The 23159-nt window shown below is 39.7% G+C and overlaps 1 protein-coding gene across 1 annotated transcript in view; it reads left to right on the top strand.

Annotated features, from left to right (window-relative positions):
* Positions 1–15849, top strand: part of npc1.L (NPC intracellular cholesterol transporter 1 L homeolog) — a 46408-nt gene extending 30559 nt beyond the window's left edge. Inside the window, exons 16-25 of the mRNA XM_018267943.2 lie at positions 3141–3281; positions 4096–4185; positions 4854–5044; positions 5217–5332; positions 6849–6978; positions 7824–8024; positions 8201–8432; positions 9424–9537; positions 11851–12013; positions 14925–15849. Coding sequence (XP_018123432.1) covers positions 3141–3281; positions 4096–4185; positions 4854–5044; positions 5217–5332; positions 6849–6978; positions 7824–8024; positions 8201–8432; positions 9424–9537; positions 11851–12013; positions 14925–15007 — 1461 coding nt within the window. The 3' untranslated portion in view covers positions 15008–15849. The remainder of the gene's footprint in view (positions 1–3140; positions 3282–4095; positions 4186–4853; positions 5045–5216; positions 5333–6848; positions 6979–7823; positions 8025–8200; positions 8433–9423; positions 9538–11850; positions 12014–14924) is intronic.
* The last annotated feature ends 7310 nt before the right edge of the window (positions 15850–23159 follow it).

Raw genomic sequence — 23159 nt, 5'->3', positions numbered from 1 at the left:
GTATCTAAGGCCACCAATGCAAGATGGATTAGGTCAACAATCTTGAAGGCCTGTGAGGTACGAGGTAAGGCCACACCCTTCCAGGTTCAGCTCATTCTACTTCTTCACTCAGCACTTCTTGGGTGGTTCGCCTCCAGGCTTCAGCAGAACAGGTCTGTAGGGCTGCAGTGTGGTCATCCACACACACCTTTTCCAAATTCTACAAGGTGCATACATCGCCTCAGCCGAAGCGAGCTTCGGCAGGAAAGTGTTGCAGGTGGTTATTCCCTGAACACTAGGGGTAAAAAGTCCCGCCCTCATGGGTAGCTTTGGGACGTCCCCATGGTGCCTGTGTCCCCCAATCTAGGCAAGAGAAAAATAGATTTTTGTACTTACCGTTAAATCCTTTTCTCTTGTCCTACATTGGGGGACACAGGCCTTCCCTCCCTGTATTAGTTCATGTTAATATTGATCAGGTAATATCTTATATAATTTTTGTTGTTCAAATGGCAACAATTTCAAACAGCAGGTGGTTCATACCGTGCTTAGCTTGCATTGGGGAGGAGCTCCTTCTCTTCACATGGGCAATTGGTAGGCTCGTCATCTCTTCTTCGGTCAGAAAACTGAGGATTGAGGAGGTAGGCGGGGATGAAGCCCAGAGCAGGAGGAGGAGGAGCCACTTTAACCTTTTAGTGTCCTTTCTCCAAGCAACAGGATCTTCATCCCCATGGTGCCTGTGTCCCCCAATGTAGGACAAGAGAAAAGGATTTAACGGTAAGTACAAAAATCTATTTTTAAGTACAGTAACATTAATTCAGAAAAAAAGCCTGAGGATGCATTTATGAGCACTAGAATGCATGCAAAATTTAGTATGCTTTCATATTACCTATTCACATAGGTACTTGCACCTATACATTTGTTCGCAACTTGCTGTGCGGCCCTGTGCATGTTCTGCCTGCTCTGATTAAATGCATTCAAGGATGCTAGGGAACCCTGTTACTATCATGAGTTTGGACCTAGTGGTAATTTTGGGTTCCTCTAGTGGGTTTCATCCATGGATTCAACTGATTTGTGGCAAGCAAATCTGACCCTAATACTGTTATCCCTATTTCAAATCTATGCCTGCAACTTGAGTGCAATTCACAAAAAATGGGCTCAAGTTTGTACGTGCTATGCACCTGTAAGTTGTGGTGGATGCTATTTTCTGGGTTCTCGAAATTCTGGGGAAGACACTACATTGTGGGTAAAAAACACCGTAGTTTGGATCCAAAGTTTGTGCTTTTTGTTAATCAGCCTTTTTCAAAAAAGAAAACCTTGATACCACAATGCCAGGATGCTGTCGTTTAGTAAAGGAGAACTAAAGCCTAACTGAAGAAGTAGGCTAGAGTTGCTGTATATTATGTTTTGGGCTTCTGTACCAGCCCAAGGCAACCACAGCCATTTAGCAGGGAAGATCTGTGCCCCCAAAATGCCCCAGTAGCTCCCCATCTTCTTTTCTGCTGATTTACTGCACATGCTCTGTGCTGCTGTCACTTACTGAGCGTAGGGACCCACTCACAATATACAGTACACATTGAATAGAAATGTCACAATATAAGGCTGATGAATAATTAATACAGATCATTACTACACAGTAGCAAAGAAATCCGTGCAACTACACATCAGAATGTAATAATCAGCCCTGTAGCATCAGCTTATATTACAGGCCAACCTCATTTTCTCCTTGATAATTTGAAAAGACTCCCTAAGCTTTTTATCAGCTGCTCAGATCCCACAGACACTTTCCAAGATGGTGACCCCCTGTGACAAGTTTGATGTCCTGGATCATTGCTACTATTGACAAGCTGAAACTTTAGGCTGGTGCAATAAGTTCAGTATATAAAATATGGCATTTCTAGGGTTTAGTTCTCCTTCAAGAACTTAACAGGTTGGATTTTCCAGGTGATAGAGGACATCCATTTAAGTTAGGTGCACTGTTCGACAACAGTCTACCTGAACTGCATCTCACAGAGATGTCGGCCAACACCATGTGAAGAGGATCAATAGTCCTTATTATGAGGCTTAAAATAATTCAGAACTTGGATCGTTACCACCCTTGTAACATTGGGTTAGGTAACATCTATGATCTCATTGTAGATCCCCATTTGTAATCTGCCAAGCAACAACATTTTCAGTTTAATTATTAGATGGTAAATCAAAATGTTTACATGCTCTGTGGCTCTTTTTAAGACAAGAATTCAGGAAAACATTTACCCTTTACTGGTGCACCATTAGTCAGCATACATGCGCACACGCACCTCTCTCTGAACTTTACACCGATCTGTTATTTAAATAATATCAAAGGTGAAAAGTGACTCAATGTAGAAAAAAAACTACAACAGGCTTTAAATTTCATTTACTTTGCTGCATGCAAAGTTGACTGAAAGGTCCACTTATGCAAATTGCCTTTTCTGCCGCTGCAGATGTCGGGATGTAAAGGAGAATAAAACCCTCCCCCAGAACTCGGCTCTCTCCACCTGCCTACATTGCCTCCCCCCAGGCTCCCTTCCCACAATGTGTATTCCACTAAAATATGTTTTGTGTGTGTGAACCTGCTGTAAAACTGCAGCGTTGAGCAGCTTTATGGCAGATGATAGAGGGGGGGGCTGAGGTTTGGGAGGATATAGTTCTCCATTAAAATATGAAATCCATTGGAAGCGTGTGTGTGGGATAATGATTGCTGTGTTTATAGCGATTTGTATTGCAGAGAATGCACAATAACACCACCCATCAACTTTGCTTCAAAGAATCCTATCCTCCAAATAAAACATTCTTGCTTTTATTTGAGGTGAACAAGAGATTATGTTATAAAAATTGGAAATATTTCCATTTGACTGTCCAGTAGGACCCCAATTTTACGTTTCCCATGAGGTGGCATCAGAACTGCATCATAACATGGGAAAAACTTAAAATCTGGCCTGTATGGGACTGTAAAAAAACTGCATTAATTCTGGGGAAACTTAAAATGTGGTTGCATAGAATTGGGGTTCTACTGTAGTTTCCTTAGTTTTGTTATGCATTGTAGATGTCTTGTTTGAAAGGCATCATTGGTAAATGGTAAGTATTGCATTTTGTCACTTTGCCTGTTTCACTGACTGTAAGGCATTTTTTTTCTTATGCAGAAAAATCGTTTAGATATCCTTTGCTGTGTCCCTGGCTGTAACAGAAACCGTGGCACTGACAAACCGAAGAGCTGGCTTTTTATATTCTTTAAAAAGTTTTATGCCCCAGTACTGATGAAGGATTGGATAAGACCTATTGTGGTGAGTTATTTCACTGATCTGCATTTGCAAATCACATTCATTAAGTCTGTGATGGCTTTAAATCATGGACTTTTACCTATGGGAGGGGAGAGTTTGGAGCTGCTTAATCATTTTTTGTTTTGGGGATGTGATATGCTACGTTTTTAATATTTGCTACATAGTACTACATCAAACACTTGTTTTGTGGCTTTGTCTGCTGCTAGTCATTGCCCAACTAACTTCAATTCAACCAAATTTATTTTAGGCTTAGTTGTGCTTTATATGCTTCTTTAAATTTAAATGTTCTAGACATCCTGCATTTTGACAGGTTAATTTTCCTCTATCAGTGCCCATGAACATGACAGAGAGGGACTGCTGAACAAACCGTTTGTAGTTTATTCTGCCCATGGATGATTCCAAAATGAATGCTTCCCCGATCAATATCAGATTAGGACTTATTGATATATTCATTGGGTTGTCAAAAAAAAAAACATTAAAACTAGACCACTAGTAATATTTGTGGGCTATGGTCAGTGACTCGACACAGGCTACTGTGATCACTGGCCGTAGGCCAAAAGGATGAGCCCAATTTGGCCCACCACTTTGCAAAATAGGCTGGAAATCTGCTTATTTGGTGTATGGGAACCCCTACTTTGTAATCTGCTATTAGATCATATTTTTATTTATGATCTATAAATGCATACCTGTCTGCAAGAGTTCCCTGTGTGTTTTTTTTTTTTTTAACCATTCAAAGGGACGCTAGTAGGTAATGACTGTGTTAGTCCTCTCATTTCTTTGTAGATAAAATGTTAACTGCCATTTCCCTGTGTTCCAGGTATCCGTTTTTGTTGGAATCCTGTCCTTTAGCATTGCCGTTGTCAATAAAGTGGAAATAGGTCTTGATCAATCTCTCTCCATGCCTGATGTAAGTTTCTCTGTTGAGTTTCTTTTTAAAGATCAATCATTTTGCTCTAGGCAGAAACATTGTGACTGGTTAATAATAAAAGATGAATTGCACTCCACATTGCATTTGTACAATGAAGTGTTCATTTTGAGAGGCTGGGATTTAAGTGCATCATCTTTGCATAGGATATTTGTATTTCTCAATACATAAGAATATTCCCTTAGATGTGAAGTGAGAAATAATGGAGTAGGCTCCGTTTACTTTTTGCGAGAAATTCTTTTCTTGCCACTCCTAATGACCAAATAATCATTGCAAAAACCTCTGGTTTGTTCTGTAGTCTTCACTGATGGTATATATTCTGAAAAAAAAATGTTTTTCACAAAAATCTTGATTAACCTAGGAAGTGCACAGTAACAGTTAACTTCCTAGCTTGTGGATTTTATGAACCATGGGAACACAATTGTTTGAAAATGCTAGCTAATGGGTTTTTGGGTGAGAATTGCCTGACTTGCAAGTGCACCAGGGAATGCAGGAGATAACATTAGGAAAAGATGTGTGTATATAGGTTTATACTACTCCTAGACAAATTGTACAACATATTTGCAACAGTTAAAATGTATTTTTAAATAAAGCAAGCTGTATTGTAGACTTGATTTTATGTTAGTAGCCAATCTTTGTTTAACCCTCAGGATTCCTACATGCTAGATTATTTTGGGTCACTCAGCAAATACCTACATACTGGACCTCCAGTGTATTTTGTGGTTGAAGAAGGACATAATTATACTACAAAGGAAGGACAAGCCATGGTGTGTGGTGGAGCTGGATGCAATAACAATTCACTGGTGCAAGAGATCTACACCGCTGCTGGGATAAGCAACTAGTGAGTAGGCCATAAATTCGCTGAATTATGGACTATTTTAGCCAATATGCATGAGTGGCCAGTTGATATTCTCTGTGTATGTGATGGATATGAGCTGCTTGGATGATCTTATTGTCACACAGGGAATTTAAATATTAATTTAGTAACATGGCTCCTTTCCTTTATACTTCAGTACAAAGATTGGATACGCACCTTCCTCTTGGATCGACGATTACTTTGATTGGGTAAAGCCACAGTCTACTTGCTGTCGATTATATAATGATACAGAACAATTCTGCAATGCTTCAGGTAACGTGCACCAATGCTCGTTTTTATTAACCATATATCACCATTTTAGTGATTTTAGAAAAGCAAATGTGCATATCTATTTGTATTCTTGGGGTAAGGGCAGGACTTTTGATACTATGTGGAACTTTGCATCTAGCAGTCTTCTAGCTCTTGCTAAACATTACCCCTGCCGCGAAATAGTGAAAGTTTTAATTCTGTAGTGGTACCCCCTGACATCCAATACTTTCCAGACTAAATTCCCTTTTGATGAGGACCTAAAGTTTTCTTTACAGCAATTGTAACAGTTCAGTTGCACCTACTGACTGTAGGGCTACCCATTGGCTTATTGTTTATTTTGTAGTGGAGAGCAAAACTACTGTTTAGAAAATGGACAGCAATGTATGTGCTGCACTCTACACTTGTGCAATAATTACAAATGTAATAAAGCATACCATTCAGCCCTCTTTTCCACAGAAACCATTTTGTGTTTATTGCTGCTGAACTACAGAAATGATCATGTTCTGTAGCAGATTAACTACCCATTCATCGTTCCACAACTGTGAACTGAAAGTGCTTTCATTTTCACTGTTCTTTGTTAGCACAACAAAATCCAAAATGTTTTAGATGTTTTGAAAAAGCCCTTTAGAATGAAATTGGACTTTACTAGTGAACATTGTCCCTTTAAGACCATAGAAAGGCCTGGTATAAAAAATCCTTGCAGAATGAGTCTTGTCTGTTGCCTTGCAATTTGCAGACACTTTAAATATTAGTAGGGATGCACGGAATCCAGGATTCGGTTCGGGATTCGGCCAGGATTCGGCCTTTTTCAGCAGGATTCGGATTCGGCCGAATCCTTCTGCCCGGCCAATCCGAATCCTAATTTGCATATGCAAATTAGGGGCAGGGAGGGAAATTGTGTGACTTTTTGTCAGAAAACAAGGAAGTAAAAAATGTTTTCCCCTTCCCACCCCTAATTTGCATATGCAAATTAGGGTTCGGATTCGGTTCGGTATTCGGCCAAATCCTTCGTGAAGGATTCGGGGGTTCGGCCGAATCCAAAAAAGTGGATTCGGTGCATCCCTAAATATTAGCACTTGGTTTAGTGCCAACTTATTGTGTCATAGACCTACTTAAACTTTTATATTGCATTAGAGTAGAAAACACAAGCTATGATTTAGTCTACATTTTTGGCTTTTGTTAAAGAATGCACACCAGTGTATGTTTGTGCCAAACTAAAGAGATTTGAAGTGTGACGAGCACTGAATTAATCATGCTTAAAAAAACAAAAGTGCTAAAAAAAAATAAAAAAAAAAAAAGCTAGAAAAATACTGGCAGCAAAAGCACTGACAAAAGACTTCCTGGGTTGGCGATCTGGGTGATTCATGTATCTTATCAGAAGCAAAGCAGGACAGGTCCAGTAAGAGAGGCACTTAGTTAATTTGAAGGATCATTTATTTATTGGCATTGCATCAACATGTTGAGAAAAGTCTAGATGATTTGTATGTGTTAATATATCTTCCTTCATTAACCTTTGCAGTGGTTAATCCATCCTGCATGTCATGCCGGCCCTACACTCCAGAAGGAAAGCGCAAACCAGTTGGAGAGGATTTTATGAAGTATTTACCCATGTTTCTCTCTGATAATCCAAACCCCAAATGTGGAAAAGGGTGAGTAAGTCGCTTTATAATGATGTGCTCTTTTAAATGTTGTCAATTTGTTACATATTCCGATTATTAAAATGAAAAAATGCACAAAGAAAGGAAACTAAGATAATCTATACCTGAGTGGATCTAAAAATTTAGAATAACAACTAAACTGGAAAAACATTTTTACGAACTTGGAACTATTACCCACAGCTTTAAACACTTTCCCTGTTTCCCACAATAAAATTACCCACAGCTTTAAACACTTTCCCTGTTTCCCACAATATCAGACATGATATACATGGGATTATCCCATAAACATGGGATTATCAAAGGCTAGCTGGAATTAATCTGTCTTCAATCTGTGACCGGCATTCCTGCACCCCCTAATCTCCCAACACCCACTTTTAATTGTGGAAATCTGATCCATTGCAGGCCTCGGTGTAATGTCTTAATAATAAAGCATGTCAGGTAAGACTCATGACCATACCTTATGCATTTTAGAGGAAAGGCGATATCATAGAAACCTATGGCTAGGACCAGGTGACCAACATGAAATTGGAGGGAAGAGAACTGAAACGCAACTTTCAGAAAATATAAAAAAATACTAAGAATGGCTTTCATGCAAATGTGGTGGAGACTAACTTGAAAGGGATAAATCTAAAGCTTTTCTAAAGTCTTTTAACAAAAATGGAATTTGGGCATTTAAAGTGGATTTAAACCCTCCAAAGGAATTGTGAAATTGTTCAGTGTTCTGCAAAGTATGTTTAAAATGTACATTATTTGTTTTCCTGCTGTTTTAAGATAGTCGTTTTTACCCTAATCTTAAATTAATGTTCTGTTTAAAACATGATTTCCATTTCTTCTAGGGGCCATGCAGCATATAGCTCCGCAGTTGATCTTCTTGACCAGAACACTGATGTTGGTGCGACTTACTTTATGACCTATCATACAATTCTGAAAAACTCCACAGACTTTATTGACGCTATGAGGAAAGCCCGTATGATTGCACAGAACATTACTGATAATATGGACATCCCAGAGAAGAAATACAAAGTATTCCCTTACAGGTAAATCTAACGGCACCAACTTTTGTGATGGTTCTTTTAATAATAGGCCTTTGTTAATATACCCACTATTATAGTCTATAGTTAGGCATTATATTTAGGAATTTCTCCTGTATATTTGTGGTAATTTCATGTTTACCTTTTTCTTTCTTTTTTTTTTTTTCTTTTTTTTTTTGCAGTATTTTCTATGTATTTTATGAGCAGTATTTAACCATTGTGGATGACACCATCTTCAACTTGTGCGTGTCTCTGGCAGCAGTATTCATTGTGACAGTGATCCTTCTAGGCTTTGAGTTCTGGTCAGCCGTCCTCATGTGCATCACGATTTCTATGATACTTGTCAACATGTTTGGGGTCATGTGGCTCTGGAACATCAGCTTAAATGCAGTGTCCCTTGTCAATTTGGTCATGGTGAGTCAGTATGTGCATTGTGTATATTGTTGTAGTTATAAACTATATGTTTTATAATGTTAACATGGCCAGGTACTAATTACTAATTTAGGCATTCATTAAAGTCATATGGCTGGGGAAGAACTGTAACTGGTAACAGAAATACCTTGGGGCAAATTCCCTAACCGGCAAAAATTCGCCAGTGACTGCATCGCAGCCATCGCAACACTTCACCAGGCATAAATTCGCTAGGGCAACACTAATTCATTAAAGTGCGAAGTTGCGTCCAGGGCCTCGAACTCTGGTGAATTGGTAACGTTCAGTAAAATCTGCATCTTCGTGAATTTGCAGAGTTACATCCGTTCGCTGGAGTGAACTGGCGAATTTTCGCTAGCATTATTCACTTCGCCCTTTAGGGAATCTGCCCCCATGAATTGAAAGCAAAAATGCATAGACGTATAAAGGAGCAATTCTATATGCTCTTGTTTATGTAGTGCATGGTGAATTGGAAAATTAACTTATCAGGATCAATATGTTGAGCAATATTTAGCTCAGTAGTCCAGTCCTGTCCAACTCACAGGACTGTCTTCTTGCTAGGTGTCTATAGAAGTGCATGTGAAATGCATTATCCCTGCACATTTGCCAAAGTCCTGGGGACAATGGAGAAAAGACCTGTAAATATGAGATGGCTTTTGTGCTGTTTGAAAACCACATGCTTTATATAATGTTTGTTGACCCTTTGTGCTCAGTAGGTGCTCAGCATAGTTTACAGGAATGGTAGGCTTGCAGAGAATAAGTATAGGAAGCTATTAGCAGGTACTTTATGGGAAGAATTTAAGAATGTGAGACTACAGTTCTGTGCTAATATATTGACCTGGTCTGCTGTAGGATTATAGTGACTTTCGTTTGCCATTATTGTATATTTCACACAAATGACACAAGCCGTATGATGGCGAGTCAGATAAAGACCATTCTCATTAAGCTTGTTCCTGAACCTTTAATCTCTTTATAGTGCTGTGGCATATCAGTGGAGTTCTGCAGCCACGTGACCAGAGCTTTTTCAGTCAGCACAAGGGGAAACCGGGTACAACGTGCCGAAGATGCCCTGGCTCATATGGGTAGCTCGGTAAGTCAGTGCTAAATCCATTTAAGTGTGGTTGCTTCTATCCTCAGCTGAACATCAATTTAGATAAAATTCTCCTGTTCTGTTCCATTTTGTGCTACACCTGTTCTTTTATTCCATACACAACCCTTGGTTACAATGTAGTTAAAGGAACAGTAACTCCAAAAAAAGTTCATTTATAATGAACTGTTGCCCTGCACTGGTAAAAATGTTGTTTGCTTCAGAATCACAACTATAGTTTATATAAATAAACTGCTGTGTAGCCATGGGGGCAGCCATACAAAGCTAAAAAGGAGAAAAGGCTTGGGTTTACATAGTAGATAACAGATACGCTCTGTAGAATACAATGAGAACTTCTCTGTTATTGAATATGTAACCTGTGACTTTTCTCCTTTTTCAAACTGAATGGCTGCCCCCATGGCTACACAACAGCTTGCTTATATAAACTATAGTAGTGTTTTTGAGGTAAACACACCAGTTTTACCAGTGCAGGGCAACAGTATATTATATTTTAATCAGGCCTGCATTTGTGGCGAGGCCACAAAGGCCTAGGGCAGAAAAAGTATTAGGGGCTGCTTGCCGTTCCAGCAGCTTTCTCTGGAGCACTGGGGACACGCAGATCCTCCTCCTTGCTCCTCACACAGGGTGAAGGTAGCGTGCTGTCCATGAATTCCGGCCCTGATTTGAATTACTTTAATATTTTGGTGTTACTGTTCCTTTTAAGTGCTTGTATTGTTTGTTTATTGTATTTATATTTGCTGGCCAGAAGCATGCATAGGGAACCTGCAGCCCTTTAGCATTTGCCAGCCACAACTTCCAGTACCTTCTCATCCAGCATAGTTCACAACTGATTGGAGGGCAGTGTTCATGCCACTCATCCATGCCGTGGATTTTTCAGAAAATTTTTTGCCATATTCAGCCGATGTCAAAGTATATGAAATTAAAGAGGGCGAGTTGATAATGCGATAACGCTTGTAAGGAGTACTTAATGGAGCGCAGATGTCTGACCTTAAGTGGGTCCTTCTGTGCGAGAGTCTTATGACTCATTCAAGTATGCCAATTCACATGCAAGAGAGAGAAATGTCTCTAGACTTGACATTGTAGTCTTGTTACAGAATAAGTAACATAATATGTACTCTGCACTGTCAAATTATGATGGTGTATGTGTTGATAGCTAGGTAAATTCAGGTGCACATTTTTTTCCATTTTCCTTAAGAGAGCCAAAAAAACTAATTGATGTAAATCTATTCAGATTGTTCCTGAGCACTTTCACATTCATTTTATTTTTTTAGTAGTTTCTGAGGTATTTGCAGTTTTAGATTCAACCTCTTTCTTTGGGTCAGCAACCCTGCTGACCAGGGTTTCTGACTCTCGGTTCAGCCAAAAGCCTGGTATTGCATTTAATGCAAATCTCTCCATAAGCCACTAAAAAAGAGAAAAGTATTGTTGCAAACAGGGTCAGAACTAGGGGTAAGTATAAGAGGAATGTACCTAGGGTGCATGTTTGGGGGGTGGGGTAGATGATGGACACATACCTCTTCTGCCTGAATTTCCCTACTGTGTGGTATCATCATCTCACTCCACTGATTGGTGGTAAATGCTGATTTAGTTTAAAAAAAAAAGTGGTAAAGTGGAGGAGCAAACAGTCCAGCTAATGAGGAACATTTCTCCAATTTAGTTTCACTGATGCCTTACTTCCTTAATTTGTCTGGTCACAATCTGTGTAAGAGTTTGGAAATTTAGAGGCAGGTTTTAAAAACCTATTGAAGTGGATCGAATGATTCCAAGCCGTTTATTTGCAAATTTTTAACACTTCCCTGGCTATCATGGAAATTTCTAATGAATTGAAGCATTGATTAAAGCAGATCAATATGTCCATTGTTTTTTTTTAGCAATTATTTTTATCGTGTTTTTGCAGTTACACAGTTTAAAAAAACAAAATTGTAACAATTTAAAAACATAGTCAACAAAGAGTACAGCTTTTAGGTGCATTAAATTAAATTCCATGCTTGTCTATGCACATTTCCTGAACTAATCCAAAACATTTTGTGCTTTACTACAAATTGGTAGGACATAGAAAATGATTTGTGAACAGGAACTTCTCTTATGAGAAGTTTTTTCAATCATCCCTTGTGGCCCAAAATTACTAAATTTATTTAGAAATGACGCTAGAATCCACCTCTCCAAAACTTCGGTAGGCAGTGAGCGTGCCCAGTGCTGACAGTTGCACAACTATGGAAGTGAGTGTTGGTTGGTGGTTGCTGCATTGACAAACGTAAGGTTTTATTTCCCTCAAAATGTTTCTCTGTCCAACAGGTGTTCAGCGGTATCACACTCACAAAGTTTGTTGGTATCGGCGTGCTTGGCTTGTCCAAATCCCAGATATTCAAGATCTTCTACTTCAGAATGTATCTGGCTATGGTGCTTCTTGGGGCGGCACATGGCTTAATATTTCTGCCTGTTCTCCTTAGTTACTTAGGTGAGTGCGATGTTGATGATGATGATTATGAGTAGAGGATAAACCAAGCTTATTACTTCAGGGATAAATTTCTCCAGCTCCAGGACTGTAAAGAAAATAAAATCTTACAATTAAAAACTAAAACATTGATTTTTAATGACTTGTAGCTGCTGCTGATTGGCCACTGTCAAACCACTAGTGACTGTAAGAAACACTGTACAGGAAATGTTTCCTCTAAAACTTTGACTGTTTTTTTTAAATATTATATCTGCCTCAAGGTGGGCTTTTCTGAAAGGAGCTACTGCTGTCAGGTGTTGTAGCTTGAGGGACAGTTATGGGCACACATCACTTCATCAGTGATGAGCAAAGAGTGATTTGGAGTGAAGTAATATATTGTAGGGAGGCAGAATGGTGATAAAGCTCTTTTCTGCTATTACATTAGGGGCAGATTTATCAAGGGTCGAATTGAAAATTCAAATTTTCAAATTTTTTATGGTCAAAACTGTCAAATTCGACTAGGGAGTTATTCAGATTCAAGTTAGATTTTTGGGATTTATCATAAACCCTGGCCCTTTAACAATTCGAATTAGACTATTCGCCACCTAAAACCTAAAGATGTCCTGGGATCAATTTGGAGTTGTTTGCAGCCTTCCTGACATTCAAGATTTTTTCGGGGAAAAAACTCGAATCAAGTTTTTTAAATTCAAACTGAATTCGATTCAAGTTTTCAAGTCGATTTAATTAATCTGTTTTAAAATGTAGATTTTTTTTTTTATAAATTTCAATTGGTCGAATTTCGAATTTATGGGAGTTTAGGGGAGTTTTTAAAAATCAACATGAATTTGAAATTCGACCTTTGATAAATATGCCTATTAGGGGCAGATTTATCAAAAGTTCAGTATTAAACTATAAAGATGAGACTTTGTATGTAATTCTGAAATCAGGGAATGCACCTTCCTGTCTGGATATGGTCAGGGCTGCTTGGTATCATTCCTGCAGAGCTTACACTCTTCATCTTCCTTAGCAAATAAATAGTAAGGGGGAACAAAAGCTGTCCGATATGATGAACCTTTTAGATTTGGAAGTTTAGCAGATCTGCTCTTATTGTCTATGTCTGGGTATAGAACATGCTGTCATGTATATGATTGCTAATTGCACTGGTTGAACATATTTACCCTTAAATGAGAAGCAAACTCTAAAGTTAAAAAAAACCCCTACCCTGCACTGAGGGGTAAGTAAAGACTTAAGGGCATTTGCCCGGGGTAGTAGCTAGGCTGTGGGGGGAGGAGGGAGGGTGGTCTATGTAGGGTAGGCGGTTTTTAACTTTAGGATTTGCTTCTCCTTTAAAGAGGCATTTAAACTTCACAAAAAATTGTTTTTAAATAAAACATTTGCCCGGGGTAGTAGCTAGGCTGTGGGGGGAGGAGGGAGGGTGGTCTATTTAGGGTAGGCGGTTTTTAACTTTAGGATTTGCTTCTCCTTTAAAGAGGCATTTAAACTTCACAAAAAATTGTTTTTAAATAAAACACAACAAATAATGACTACTTACCTTTTACCTTTGGTAAATTACAAATTGAAGAGCTGTAGCACTAATTAACAACACATTAAAATGACAATGGCCAATCATTGTCTACATCTTAATATATCTTTATTCCAGCCCCTGTTCAGAGGTGATAGATTTGTTATTACATTTCTCAGCAGCAGCAGTTTTGAGTCCTACTGAGCATGGTTCTTGCACTAGTATTGTATTAAAGAGCAGTGCAATTGTTACAATTTGATACATGAGTTGCTAGTGTCTCTCACATTATGTTGTAGTGTACTGTTTGAAAGCAATATTTTGTGAAGGCTAACTACCCCTTTAAGATGGAATGTGCTGGCCTGAGTACTTCTGCTGAGCAGTGCACGTCATTTGCATGTGCCTCGTATCACCCACAGGCGGATGTACAAATCACATCTGAAAAAATGTTCTGTACTGCATATTTACTTGCCAAGGTTAGCCAGGACATATCTAAGAGATAAGTAAAATTTAGCAGCATTTTTGAATGACAAAGAGCACTAGCACTAGGAGGTACATGACTAGAATCACTGGAGATGCCTAACCACTTGACCGTAACCCCCCCCCCCCAGACCCACACTTTGTAGCTCCCTTGAACTTGGGCTAAAATGAGAAACGGTGAGTTGGAAATAAGGTCTTCATACCACACTTTGACCAAAATATGTTTACAAGTCTTACACGGTGTACTAAATATTGTGCATTTAAAGGAACAGTTCAGTGTAAAAATAAAACTTGGGTAAATAGGCTGTGTAAAATAAAACATGTGTCTAATATAGTTAGTTAGCCAAAAATGTAATGTATAAAGGCTGGAGTGATTGGATGTCTAACATAACAGCCAGAACACTACTTCCTGCTTTTTGGATTTTTAACTCTTGAGTTAGTCAGCGACTTGAAGGGGGGGGGTCACATGGGACATAACTGTTCAGTGAGTTTGTAATTGATCCTCCGCATTCAGCTCAGATTCAAAAGCAACAGTTATGACCCACGTGGCCCCCTCAAGTCATTGATTGATTACTGCCTGGTAACCAATCAGTGGAAACCAAGAGAGCTGCAAAGCAGGAAGTAGTGTTCTGGCTATTATGTTAGACATCCAATCACCCCAGCCTTTATACATTACATTTTTGGCTAGCTAACTATATTAGAAACATGTTTTATTTTACACAGCCTATTTACTCAAGTTTTATTTTTGTTCTGAACTATTCCTTTAAAGACATAAACCCTTTGTTGCTGCAATAAATGATAGCTGCTGTCCTGAGTCATTAATTGTGCTGTTTTGGGATCCCTGAGGTATTTGTCGGCAGCTAATGCTTTGGATGATTTTGTATAGTAATAATAATAATAATATTTTTCTTTTCCACTCGCATCTTGTCCTTTCAGGCCCGCAAGTGAATAAAGCGAAGGTGCAAGCTGCGCTGCAGAGAGTCCGAGGCACAGAACAAGAACGTCTCTTTAACCATTGACACGGACACTGCAGATAGAGTCTGTATTAGGAATCCATTGGTTGTCCCAGGAGTAGCACATCAACTCTACGTCAACTCAGGAAACGTTTGCTCTCATACTTCCACTATGAAATGTTAGCAACTAATCCAAGGATGTGTTTTTGTTTTTTTTCTCTTTTAATAAGTTACATTTTGATAGTGGGGGATGAGTTTTGTACTGAAGTGGGGGTGGGGGGGTTCTTCCTAAATGTATCTGGACACTAGAGTGTTTTGCAAATGCCAAATCAATGCACATTTTTTTCCCCAAACAAGCTCACCACAGGGGCAGAGTCTATATTTTAATAGTTTGCTACAACATTATCTTTTGTAATGGAACAAGCGCACTGTTTTTGTAGTTTCAGAGAGGAAGCTGCGCAAACGTTATTAGTGTAATAAATGAACTCTATGCAGTTTTGTACGTAGGGAGAGTCGTATATCGGCAAGACGCAAGAAAGCACCGCATTCATCAGTGTTGTCCTCTGTGGAAGAAAACAAAAGGATGTTAATAAGCTGCGGAATGACGACGAACGGTACACTCAGTGTTTTTAATGAAGCCAACACACTTAGGGGTTCTCACCACTTTGAATTGTAAAGGGATGGTGAAACTAGACTGTAGCTCATTATATTGTGTATTCTGTCTGATCCAGCAGCATTTAATGTATAAATATTAACATTATTAATAGGTAGATTTCTTTTTTTTTTTTTTTTTTAAATTTCTGCTGTGCAGGAAGCAGTCAGCCCAGATTTTATCAATGGCCAAGAAAACATGGAATTTTTATTCATAATATGTGTTGGTTTTGCAATAAACAAACTTTTGAATGTGGGCCCATTCAGCATTACTCTACAGATTCCTATGCGGTTTCAGTTATTCTAGCAGGGGGAATACACAATGTACCTGATTTACAGCACTCTGCTAGGCAAGACTAAATGTGGGATCTATGGGTTGTCTGTAGCTGTGTAACACAATGTGAGAGAACAGATAGGAACACTAACCACACCTGCAAATTGTGTTACTGAACATTGTAGAGGTTGCTGCACTGCAGTACATACTACTATACAGTACAAAGAAGTGTACACATTATATATACACATTATAGAGTATATAATGTGATGCCTGTATTATAAGAAGTGAATACATCATTTCTGATATGAGTATAATTACTAGATAAATAGCAGGCCTATCTGGGATTACATTAAAATGAATAAAAACACAAAATATGTCCGTGAATGGCTTTGGGGTGCTTGTCTGAGCCCTTTTGCAGTTTTTTTTCCCCCGATTTCTGTTTTTAGCAGTTTCTGAGATATTTGCATTTCTGGTCTAAAATTCAGCAACCCTAGGGTTAACTCAATACCCTGCTGTTAATAGTCAAACTGCTTATAGATGAAGAATCATTAAACATATGAAATGTAAAATGCAAAAGTACGTGGGGCAGGACCCACTCTGAGGAAATTTAGAGAATTCAATTTGTGCTGGCTTTAAATGCAATTTAAGTAAGTGCCAAACCTGCTCCAGCTGCTTTTAAACTGCACCTCACCCATCTCCTGAACCCTACTGGATCATGCAGGGAGTTTTTTTTTTAAAAGCAGCTGGTAACCTGCACCTTGGATGTCCCCGTTGTGGTTAGATATTCGATCTACGCCCTCCATAGATTATGAAAATGTTGTAGCTATATAAAAACACTGCTGTATCATAGTGAAATGTATTTGCAGCCCAAATCTCACCCTAATGGACAGTCAAGCTTGGGATTCTGGGAATATTTAAGAAAACAAATGGATAAACCCCCCCTCCCAAAAAAAACTCACCTTAACTGGCCTTTACATTAGGCCCCCCTCTGGGCTGCCGTAAGAGGGCCAGAATCGCAATTAAGGAACCACTGTTCTAAAGAGTCTTGAGACTATTTCTGTTTAATGTTTCTAGCATCACACTAAACATACATTGAATAAAGTGTTACTGCAACAAGTGTGTGTAACTAATTCTGTATAATAGCATTTACCTATTCCTGCTGATCCCAGACCTATGTAATCAAGTGCCACTTGTTTCTTTAGACCATCCACTTCGCTCCCCTCAAGTATATATGCTTTTGCCCCATTATAGTTTTCTTTCTGCATAGCAACCCCCCTCAATGCTAGGATACAATTGGGCAATTTACCTTTTCACTCTCTATGCCAGTTATCCACAGTAAGATGGAAAAAGGACTTACGGCCCAAACACTTTAGTGAAGCACTAGATAAGATTTCACCTTAGCAATACAGTGTTACTAGCAAATGTGGCGCATTCACTGAGCTGAAAGTTCAGATTTTAAAGAGAAGATTTAGGCATGAAGATGACAAAAAATTATGTGTCCCTATGTTTCTGTCTCAGTCACCCTAAATCAAACTGTGGTGACAGACAGGAATTACAATCTTTGCTTTATTTATTTTCAAACAACCCCCCCCCCCCCCTAATTTTTTCTAAGCTTTTGCTTCCACCAGTATGCTCTTCTACACTTATTATACTCTACGCAAGTGCTGTCCAACTTCTGTGGTACCGAGGGTCGGAATTTGTCTGGCCTACATGATGGAGGGCCGATAATGGAAGCCAGTATTGACCATGCCCTGTTTTTAAACCACACCCACTTTAAACCACACCCATGTTACCACAAGACCATGTCCACACATCAAAAAACAAAATTGATTTGTGCTCACTGCAGGGATATCACTTATAAAAAAAAAAATCCATACGCCTCATCCTTCCCTGTGGATAACACAGCACATGATTAAACACTTTAGGGTCCCCGAAAAATTCTAACAAACCCCAGAATACAAGGCTTATGTTATACAGGCAGTGTATGGGGCACACACAGGGAGCATAGGGCAGGCAGAGTATGGGACACACAGGGAGCATAGGGCAGCCAGGAGTCAGTTAAACCTATCAGGACCACTAAGATGTACTACATACAGTGATACAGTGCTGGTGCCCCTCCAGCAGTTTGTGTGAACAATGTGGGCACTTTCAGTCTGGGTCTCAAGTGTGAAGATTACAAATCTTTAGGATGTGAACAATAGAGGTGTTACAAGTGTGAACAATGCAGGGGGGATTACAGTCTGAATTTGAGGTTTAAACAATGCAGAGGCAGTTAATCTCAGTACTGAGATTGAAACCCATCTAAAAGGAGGTTCAGCATATCTGGGCTTCCCAAAGTATTTCTCATTGTGCGGGACTCAAGACCCAATCTTAGGGGTAGATTTACTAGAGCGAAGTGGCTAACGCTAGCGACAATTCACTTGTGTTGCCACCCGCAGGGACATCGGAAATTCACTAACCGTCAATATCGCAGTCAGTATCGGCAGGCGTATTTTCTCTCCGGCGAACAGGCGTTACTCTGCAAATTCAGTAAAGTGCAGATTTTACTGAACGTTACCTCTTTCGCCAGAGTTGACTTCGCAACCTCAAACCAGGCAAAGTGCTATAAAGTAGCTAGATCTTCCTCAATCTTCTGTCACTTACATAATATCCTGTGAGCCGAAAATGCATTAAAGTTCCAAAAAAAGTTATTTTAAGAAGTTTATGCATACATTTTTTACATATTTATAGTTATTTTAAGATTTCTATAATATGATGCTGCAGGATAACGCATGTACGCATCTTTTAGGTGGATCTTGACCATCTGGTATCCAGGTTTTAGCACATATTCTATGCCAGGGGTCCCCAACTTCTTTTTACCTGTGAGCTACATTCAAATGTAAAAAAAGTTGAAGTTCAACACAAGCATGAAAGAAGTGCCTGGAGGTGCCTAATAAGGGCTGTTATTGACTATTGGTAGTGCATTTGTGGACTGGCAGCCTACAGGAAACTGTTTGGCATTACATTTGATTTTATACAACCAAAACTTGCCTCCAAGCCAGGAATTCAAGAATAAGCACCTGCTTTGAGGCCACTGGGAGCAACATCCAAGGGGTCAAAGAGCAACATGTTGCTCACAAGCTACTGGTTGGGGACCACTGCTCTATGCCATGCATTTCATGTTCATTACTGGACACAATCATACGTCTCACAGCACTAACAAGGCAATGGGTGGCCAAAGCTTGGTATGGTCTCTCTAAGGATGATTTTTTAATGCTGGAGTTTAAGTAGGTTGAGAGCAGGAGGGTGCAAAAGGGTGGGGCCAGGAAATAGGATTGGTGGATAGAGGTATGAAAGACTTTCCTGGAACTTTCATATTATTTCTTGAAAAGTTATCAGAAAAAGGTCACTGCCATAGCAAGATGTTCTTTTAGGTTTTGTTATGAGAGAAGAATGGCTGAGCACTCTTCTCAAAGAACAAACATTACCTACACTGTGTGCTTCTAGGAAGTATAACTTTACATGGAGTGTAACTGACACTGTACATGGAGTGTGAGTTGTGTAGTGTATGACGTATGCTTACCATCTATGGGTCTCTGCACCACCATTACAGGAGTATGAACATTGTAGTTTGACTGCCCATACTTATTGGATATCTGTCTATCAGTGTACACACGGGGTGGATTTTGGTCTGTGTGTACAGTGACCGGTGAAGTGTCGGACTGGCCCACAGGGACACCAGGAAAACTCCCGGTGGGCCCAGGTGTCAGTGGACCCTCATGCTGCTAAACTTTTGGCATATTTCATGGCCATTCCCTATTTCCATGAGGACAAAGAGGCTAAATAGATGGAATAATTGATTATAGTATAAAGAAAACAGACTAGGAGAATATAGGTTGATGAAGAATATTAGTACTCAGAGTGGGCCCCTGGTCTAAGGTTTTTGGATGGGTCCCTGGTGTCCAAGTCCGACACTGGACATGTGAACACCATTGATCTCAGTATGTACACACACACACACACACACACACACACACACACACACACATGGATGTATCAGTAGGTAACATACCAGGTATAAAATTAGGCTAACAGAGACCTTCTGCTGAGCCTTGTGTGTAAATGATTTCCAAATCTGATACACACAGCACAGGAACAGTTTCCATTACACTTAGTGCCAACAGTTTGTTCTGCACAGTAAAGGCAATGTTTGTTTGGAGCTTGACTGTGAGGACCCCTCCCAAGCTGTTTTAAAATGGGAGGTTGCTCCTGTCCACAATGGCACACTTATATCAGGTGTTGGGGTCACTATGTAAAAACGGTTTATCAAACTTTGTCTCGCCTTCTTGGGCAAAAACACCAGAAGTTTGCCACTTGAACCTCCAGTCTAATTGCAACCAGTATATATATATATATATACACAAAAGCACCACCCCTGTTGCTAGAAGTATAGTATTTAAAAAAATAGCTTATCTGGTTTGTGAATCCTCTTTCCTCTTTATTGCAGTTGCAGTAATGCTGATTCATTATCAATCTCCTGGATCCAGTGTCAGTTGTTCCAGCCACCAGACAGTATTGTTTCAATATCCAGGTGATCTCCACTCAACTAGCAACTCTGTGGCCCATCGTGTGTTTGCAAGTTAAATTTTTCCCCCCAGGGCAACATCTATCTCTATAAGGTTCCTAATATTTATGTTCCTATGGTTGTAATTTATTTTCTGGCCACATGAGGTCACTGTGGTACACCTTAACTCATATAGAAGATTTGCAGGCCGCGCACTCCTAGGACACCAACACGAATCGCTCGTCTCCAAATGTTTTAAAAAGGTAAACTCTTTATTAAGACATACGATCAATCAAACAGACCTCAGACGCTATGGTTGTTTGATTGATCGTATGTCTTAATAAAGAGTTTACCTTTTTAAAACATTTGGAGACGAGCGATTCGTGTTGGTGTCCTAGGAGTGCGCGGCCTGCAAATCTTCTACCTGACCTTTGGCGTTCCTTCCTAGTGACGGACTCGGGGCTGGCTGCACCCGGGTCACCATTCCTGCAGGGTAAGATTCGTAGCTCTGCTTTTACTGTTTAACTATTTGTACAGCGGACTTGAAGAACCTGGTGTTTATATTCAAGAGTGGGGTCCGGGGCATTGTGCACCCGGACCAACCGATGTCTACGGTGAGCAGGGTTTAGTCAGCCTTTAAGCCAATTAGCTGGAATCTATACCCGTAGTTCTGTCGTGTTAATTAAGATTAAGCAAAGTTTCAGAGCCGGATTTGTTCACCTTAACTCATATATGTGCAGTTTATACATATATGCATGTTCCTTGGTACAGGTCCCCTAACAAATAAGGTCAGCAAATCTGTTATTTGCCCCTGTCTTCACAAGGCAATACTTATTTTAAGACCCTAAAAAGTGCACTCGAAAAGGATCACTGGAGTGGCCAATGAGTTAGCCTCACCCAGTGATTCTAGTGGCCCAGGTTAGTGCTCTTCTTCTTCAAAAACATACACCAGCTGAGGAGTTCTGTCCTTTGCTTCTGATTTTCCAAGTGCCCATTGTCATGCTGGGGGACCTCAATCTTCAGAGATTTCTGTACTGAGAATGGCCCTCTTAGATCTGCCCAGGGTACTCCAGTGAGAACCAAAAAAGATGGCAGTGCTGCTTTCAGGAAACAGTTCCCTGGGCTCCCCAAAAGGCCCAATATAGTGAAAGGTAGAAGAGCGCAACATCAGTTGCTTGAATCAGCAAATAGTAGTCAATTATAGTAAGCACTCAATGCTTGTGATTTAAAGGACACACTAAGGGTAACTTTGGGTGACCTCAGAAAAACGAAGCACTGCGTATGTTTTCCCATTGGTGATTTCCATTATTGTCTGTGGGAAAGAATTTGCAGATTAGTTGCCTGTGGTTGAAAATATTTATCTGGGGTGACCAATCTCCTAGTGTTCCATTGCGCTAGAGTTTGTTAATCAATATGGCTGCCTCCTGGTTAGTATATGACCAACCCAGCCCAGCCAGTAAATCACCAGCTAGGGCCAGGGCTGGAACTATGAATTCACTAGCAATGTAATTCCCTTCCCTGACCCTCTCCACTAACAGATAAACCTTTGTATAGGTAGGCTCACCTATTCTCTGCCCATTTTCCACCCTACAGATTATTGGCATGTTGGGAAGTACAAGTACACCATGTGTAGGTTTCAGGCTGCTAAATCCAAATCTTCAATATTTTCTGACAAGATTCTGCATTCATCTTGCCATCAGTTTTGACTGAATTGCCTGTGCTGCTGTAGCTCTCACCCTGCACCCTCCCACCTCCACACAACTTAAAGAAAAGTGAATCCCCAAAATGAATACTTAAGCAACAGATAGTAGATTTCAAATGAAGTGGCATATGAAAGAACCTTACCAAACTGGTATATATATCTATGGCTGCCTTAACTGGAAGAAGTGTGGAAGCAAATTAATTGGCTCATGTGACCCAACATGTATCGATTTTGTGTGCATCGTAAATCCCACGATTCCAGGGGGCGGCCCTTATATTTTAAAATGGCTGTTTTCAATTTCAGATTACCCAATGGCACATACAACTAAAAAAGTATATTATTATGAAAATGGTTTATTTACATGAAACAGGGTTTTACATATGAGCTGTTTTATGTAATATCTGTTTATAGAGACCTACATTGTTCGGGGGGGGTTAGTTTTCCTTTAAGGTAGGAATGGTGTGCTCTTCTCCAAACATAGTGTTTATGATTGTCAACATATAGGACGTTCAATTTTGGATTTTGTTCCTGAAGTTTTAAGGTTTCAAGGCTTCTCTAGGTGTTTGTTTGTGGGTTTTTTCTATCATGCAGGCCATCTTTGTTTAGTATAAAATACACTAAAGTGCCAAGTCTTTCAGAGACACGCTTGCAACCCAGCTAAAGACATTGTAAGCCCAAACAGCAGTCACTGTATAGGTCAGTCACACAATGGCACATACAGAGCTCGGGAGGTTTTCGGTTTTTTTTGTTGTTTTTTTTAAAGGAAAAAGTTGTAGCTATAAAGGTCCTACTCTACACCTCAGTCTCACTGATAGAAAATGTGGTTTGATTCTTGATATTGACCATGTTAAGACTGCTCATGCCCAGTTCTTACTACATAATCATCTAGGCATGTATGGCACCCCGGGAGGCAATTTTGATTGATCATCCTTTGGTCCAATTGGATTACAATTGTTCTGTTATGGCAGATGAGAAAGTGAGGAGCAGCAGTAGCTCAGATCCACTTGCTGACACCATTAGCCCTACCAAGCAGAACAATATCCAA

This window comes from Xenopus laevis, chromosome 6L, assembly GCF_017654675.1.
Source record: "Xenopus laevis strain J_2021 chromosome 6L, Xenopus_laevis_v10.1, whole genome shotgun sequence".
NCBI classification, from domain to species: Eukaryota; Metazoa; Chordata; class Amphibia; order Anura; family Pipidae; genus Xenopus; species Xenopus laevis.
Note: the sequence above shows the minus strand (reverse complement) of the source record. Positions and strands in the feature narration are given on the sequence as shown.